Source organism: Oratosquilla oratoria, chromosome 18 (genome assembly GCF_046742065.1).
Source record: "Oratosquilla oratoria isolate Oo_2021 chromosome 18, ASM4674206v1, whole genome shotgun sequence".
NCBI lineage: Eukaryota > Metazoa > Arthropoda > Malacostraca > Stomatopoda > Squillidae > Oratosquilla > Oratosquilla oratoria.
In genome coordinates, this window is record NC_134794.1 from 55,551,464 (window position 1) to 55,557,463 (window position 6,000).

The following is a 6,000-nucleotide window of genomic DNA, read 5'->3' on the forward strand; positions in this document are numbered from 1 at the left end:
TGTAACTGTCCTGTAAAGCTTTTCTTGTGTTCTGGCCCTTTTGTTCAGTAAATTTGTGTTGTCAATCCTCATCCTACTAGTTAAATATTCATTGTAAATTTCCTTTCAACAATAAAGTCTGTGTTCTTCATTTTCAATAATGATTTACCATACCACAATGATTCATACATTTCTATTAATAAATAGTTATACAGAAATTAATATCTATACATATCCTTTAAAATGACATAGGTGATAATAGTTACATGGTAGAGAGTGTGGGAGTAGACAGATGTTCACACATGGGTCCTTAACACCCAAGTTTTATTTACATAACGATAAAGATAAGCTTTATGGGGTCATAATGAGCTTTTTATAGCTGCCCTCGTTTCTGAATAAGATCAAAGAATTGTGCTTCAGTTGCAACTTAAAATGCTTAGGTTGTGTACTCAGTCAAATCTACACAAGTGGAGGCATCATATTGCATAATACTACAACTATTACCACAATATGATCCATGAGGGGCCACATCGTTTGGTGAACTATCTGTCCTAATCGTTTAAATGTTTTCATTCTTCCAATGGCTTGCTCGACATGTATACGTACTGTTGCTATACTTCTTGTTTTAGCAATTTCACTTTGTGTGAGCATCCTGCCTTTACTGGCTTTCCTTGTAATTGGTGGGATGTGTAGTTTTGCACCATGCTGGAGTATTAGATCACCAATGTTGAAGCCCCTATCCACCATTATGGCATCACCTGGGTCAACTTTATGAATGAGCTCAGCTTCTGCAGTATAGTGGTCTGACGTGTTACCTCCATACACACTTTTACTGTGTTGTGGTGTTTATACTGAGAATATGTGGCAGCCTGAGCTGAAGGATTTGATGGTTTGACTATGAACATCTCTGTGCAGTCTAGGATTGTTTGCATGTCAGAATACTCTTCAGGGAAATCTTTGGCAAACTTGCAAGCACCTGTGCTGCAGTCAGCCATATAAGCCAGTCCTTAAGTACTAAATACGGTACATTAATCCAAGTTATGATGATACTACTTGCAACACTTCGTGCTACTTCAAAAAGATCTCTTAAAGTTCCTAAATCATATCCTTTTCTTATATGCACTAGGGTCATTAAATATTTATCCAAGTGTGACAACTTCCTATTTGTATGTGCTTTGATGATGCCTGGCGGTGTATTCTCATTCTTGACACTAAATGTCCCTCTCCAATAATGTATGCGAGTCACATTTTCTTTTATCAAATCAAACAAATCATAAAAATCCTTCTGTTCCATGCCCATATATCTTTTAATACTCTCGGTATTCCTTAGAATTTTCTGAATATAGGCGTTGTGTAATGCTCCATCTTCTACAACATTGTTACATTGCCACAGAAATAAGAAATAAGAAAGACTTATAGTGTGGAGGACATATTATTGCATGTAAAATTAAAATATAGTTCCTGCCATATCTGTAGTAGGTACTTAAATCAATTTTCTATAGGGGGCTGGAAAACTATGCACACATGTACTTGGCAGTACATTGTCACCATTCCTTTCAATCTACACTCCATCCTCGTTTTTCTAGGCTACATTATTGTTAATGCTTTATCTCCCATCTCACTGCATTACACCTGAATTTCAAGTCATGGTAATATTGTTAGTTGCTAGACTTGAGGACAAGAAATTGCAGCCCCCAAAAAACATCAATGTAATCTATTTTCTGCAACAGTGAAAGGACTATTGACACTCTTTACAACAGAAAAAAAGAACATGTAGCTTAGGTATACTTTACTCACCTCATGTACTTGTTCATGAGTTTTTGAAGCTCTTTTAAGTGTTCTACACTGATCAGTCTGTACCTCTACATCTACTGATTCTGCAACAGTTTCACTTTGGGTAGAAGCTCCATATGTGTGGTCACCCAAAACATTGCAGCTCTCATCAGGAACTGTAGTACCTGTAAGAGATATGAATATAAGTATTAATCACATGTGTGATCAAGCCAAGTTAAAAAAAAATATATATATATATATATATATAATAATATATATATATAATAATATATATATATAATATATATATATATATATAATATATATATATATATATATATATATATAGTATTGCTATAAATATATATATATATATATATATATATATATATATATATATATATATATATATATATATATATAAATATATATATATATATATATATATATACATACATATATATATATATACATACCTACAGTAAAGAATGTTGCTAAATTAAAATTCCGCGTTCGGTAGTAACAGATACGAACATTTTTGTCAAGTAAGTTGTTCTCCTGTAATCTTGAGGCAAGAAGCTCTGCTTTCTCTATAGACAGTGATAGGTCTCTCACAAGATCATTCAATTGCCCATGGGTTAATAGTTTCGGCTCAAAATTTCTACCTTCCAATGTGTAATCTGGATCTGCAGACGATCCGGGAATGCCACCAGTTACACCTTCATCGTCATACACGTCATCTTCAATAGAATTTGCTCTGTCATCTGGGGGAATTGGAATGGGCAATTCTTCACAGTGTGGCACTGGTCGACGTGCTGAATCCATGGTTGGATAAACAATCTTGTGTTTGTTCTTTCTTGAAAATCCGGTTAGGTTAACACTACAAAAATAACAGTCTCCATGATGATCTCTCGGCTCCCTCCATATCATGGGTATGGCAAACGGCATTGAAGCTTTCTTTTTGTTCACCCAATCGCGCAATCCGTTTGAACAAGCAGAACAGATTTGATGTGGTGCCCATGGTTTGTCTTGGTCACCTAGATGGCAATCAAAGTAAAGTTTGTATATTTTTTTAATGTTGGTTGTAATATTTCGTCGTTGTTGTTTAGTTGTAAAATTGCCACAGACATAACAGAACTTGTCGGGATGATTTTTACATTCTCGAGGCATGCTGATTGATATAAGCAAATGACTCTAAACACATTACCACCAGCACATCACTTCACCCAACTGCAGACAGTGGCCGAATATAGCTCGATGTCATCAATTAGCTATCAATTGTGCAGATTGCCAGACGTACGACAAGATGTCTAAAATATATAAAATAAACCAAAATTGAAATAAATAGACAAATAAACAGGAAATAAAGATATTGCTAAATAGACATATAAAACTATGAAATACATAAAGTATAAACTTAATAAAATGTAGAAAAAAGTAGCACTTTGGCTATTAAAATGGTTAAATCTATGTATTTACATATATGGTTTCATCATAAAAAATATACGTGCCAGAGAAAATCTGATTGCAGTTTTGGATTCAGCGTCAAAACTGCTATCCAGGCAACACCAAATTTACTCTGATGAAAAATCTTTGTTGGCCAGTGTAATCAGCCTACTATTCTACGGGCCTCACTTAACGTCGACCAACGCCGACCAAACCCAAACAATGACGGCTTTTGCTCAAATGCATATAATTATGCATTAGAATTAGCATATGGTTGCATTATGTGACCTATTTTCATTAAAATGTGTGATTTTCATATTTGACCAAAGAAAAGTTACGCTTTTATCCTCTGCAAAATTACCAAAGTCGCCCAACGCCGACCAAACACAATGACGGCTTTTGCTCAAATGCATAATTCTTTATAAAGATTAGTATTTGGTTGCATTATTTGACCTATTTTCTTTAAAATGTGTGATTTTCATGAACTATGATCAAAGAGAAGTTACGTATTATATAAAATTATGCATTTAAGCATAAGTCGTCATTGTTTGTGTTTGGTCGGCGTTGGTCGACTTAGGTAATTTTGCAGAGGATAAAAACGTAACTTTTCTTTAATCAAATTACATGAAAATCACACATTTCAAAGAAAATTGGTCAAATATTGCAACCATATGCTAATTTCTATATAAGATTATACATTTGAGCAAAAGCCGTCATTGTTTGGGTTTGGTCGGCGTTGGTCGACTTCGGTCGACGTTTAGTGAGACCGGAAATGGAAGATTAGAGTCTTGGGTTCCCAAGACTCTAATCTTTCATTTCCTACATAGTAGGCTGATTACCTATGCCTATGGATACTTCAATGATCACAGATATCATCATAAAAAAAATTAACTACATGTAATATACATGTTACTTAAACAATTTAGTATGCAATAATACGAAACGCTCCTAAAACAAAGTGGTAAAACCAAGGTCTAAATATACAGGTCAGACCGTTAGAATTCTTCTGCGCAGCTTCTGACGTCATTTGGCTGAGTCCATTTTCTCTTTGTGATACACTGAAGAAAACTGTGAAACGCCAAGGAAGACAGGAACTATAATATTTTATATATCATATATATATTATATATCATATATATTATATATTCATATATATAGACAGGAACTATAATATTCTATATATATTTATATATATATTTTATATAATATTTGTCATAATATAACTAATTGCGTGGAGCGTTGCGAGCGAAGGCAACATCATTTTCCAACGACGGACCAGCTTCAACTGACAGCTATAGGACCCGCTAACCCCACTTTGAACAGCCAGGTGACGTTCACGGGCCCGCTGCGCCAACTCCCTCGAAATTCGGTCGGAAGTGGTTAGACCTTATATTCTTAGATCTTGGGTAAAACCTCACGCTCGCTCGGCCGGCGCAGCAAGTCGAGACTTGGCGTGGAGTAGTGTGGCAAGCACCAGGCCGCAGTGTTGTCATGACGTAATATACTTTCACCGCGCACAGTTGCCATGCACGCGAATATTTTCATGTTAGATTTTTTTTTAAGAAACGGTAGATTTTATTATTATGTTTTTTCATGATTGTATTTTACAGTTTTTATAGACCTTTTTTGTGTAAAGTGGAGCTTGCCAAGCTTGACGTTGTGGTTTTGTTTATTCTTTTTTCTGGCTAAGCTGGCATTCGTCTTCTTCCTCCTCGTCCCATGGAGAGTAAGCGCAAGATCTAAGAATATAAGGTCTAACCACTTCCGACCGAATTTCGAGGGAGTTGGCGCAGCGGGCCCGTGAACGTCACCTGGCTGCTCAAAGTGGGGTTAGCGGGTCCTATAGCTGTCAGTTGAAGCTGGTCCGTCGTTCAAAAATGACGTTGCCTTCGCTCGCACTGCTCCACGCAATTAGTTATATTCTGACAAGTATTATATAAAATATATATATAAATATATATAAAATATTATAGTTCCTGTCTATATATATGAATATATAATATATATGATAATATATATATATATATATATATATAATATATAAAATATTAGAGTTCCTGTCTTCCTTGTCGTTTCACAGTTTTCTTCAGTGTATCACAAAGAGAAAATGGACTCAGCCAAATGACGTCAGAAGTATGCCTTACCTGTGGAAACGGCAAATAGCCAAAAAGAAAAGGAACTTAGGCCAGGCTTACACGAGTGCGTATACAGAACGTGAAGTTGCCCAACGTCGTCTTGGCAACCCCTGTCGAGATGGCTGCTTTGACAGACTCGGTGAAGCTGCAGTTAATGCCATCTTCGAAGCTTTATGGGCCCTTGGCAGCTTTGATGCCCAGACTAGCTACCTCGTTGGCCGTGTGAAGGTCAAGGCCATAAAGAGGAAGAGGACTGCCAGGGAGGTCAGCCAACGTAGTACAAACTATGAGTATAGTGTCCACTACAGGGGTGAGGACATAGTTGTCTGCAGGGAAGGGTTCCTGGCCATGCACAGCATCTCAAAACGGAAGGTGTAGTATGCTGTGAAATGCAAGAAAACTCCAACTGGGACAACAACCCCTGACCAGCGAGGCAGACAACAGCCAGCCAACATCATCTCCGGACCTCAGTTGGATCACCTGCACGAACACATCCAGATGTTGCCTGTAACATCCAGCCACTACACCAGGGCAAAAAGTCCCAACAGAAAGTACTTGGGCAGCATCCCACAGCTGTACAGCAAGTACAAGCAGTGGCTCTCACTGGCACACCCTCGTGAGAAACCTGTTTCTGAACGCAGCTACAGGACTATCTTCAGTGGGCAGT

At 37.0% G+C, this 6,000-nt stretch overlaps 1 protein-coding gene across 3 annotated transcripts in view; it reads right to left on the bottom strand.

The window, feature by feature from the left end:
• The window catches only part of LOC143035239 (uncharacterized), a 35,313-nt gene extending 32,360 nt beyond the window's left edge, over positions 1 to 2,953 (bottom strand). The window contains exons 1-2 of one of the 3 annotated variants that reach the window (XM_076202014.1): positions 2,418 to 2,950; positions 1,777 to 1,937 (exon numbers count right to left, since the gene is read on the bottom strand). In XM_076202014.1, the coding sequence (XP_076058129.1) occupies positions 1,777 to 1,937; positions 2,418 to 2,922 (666 nt within the window). In that variant the 5' untranslated portion in view covers positions 2,923 to 2,950. Of the gene's footprint in view, positions 1 to 1,776; positions 1,938 to 2,417 lie in introns of all 3 variants that reach the window. The other 2 variants (XM_076202015.1, XM_076202013.1) reach the window with 2 other exon arrangements.
• Positions 2,954 to 6,000: the final 3,047 nt, after the last annotated feature.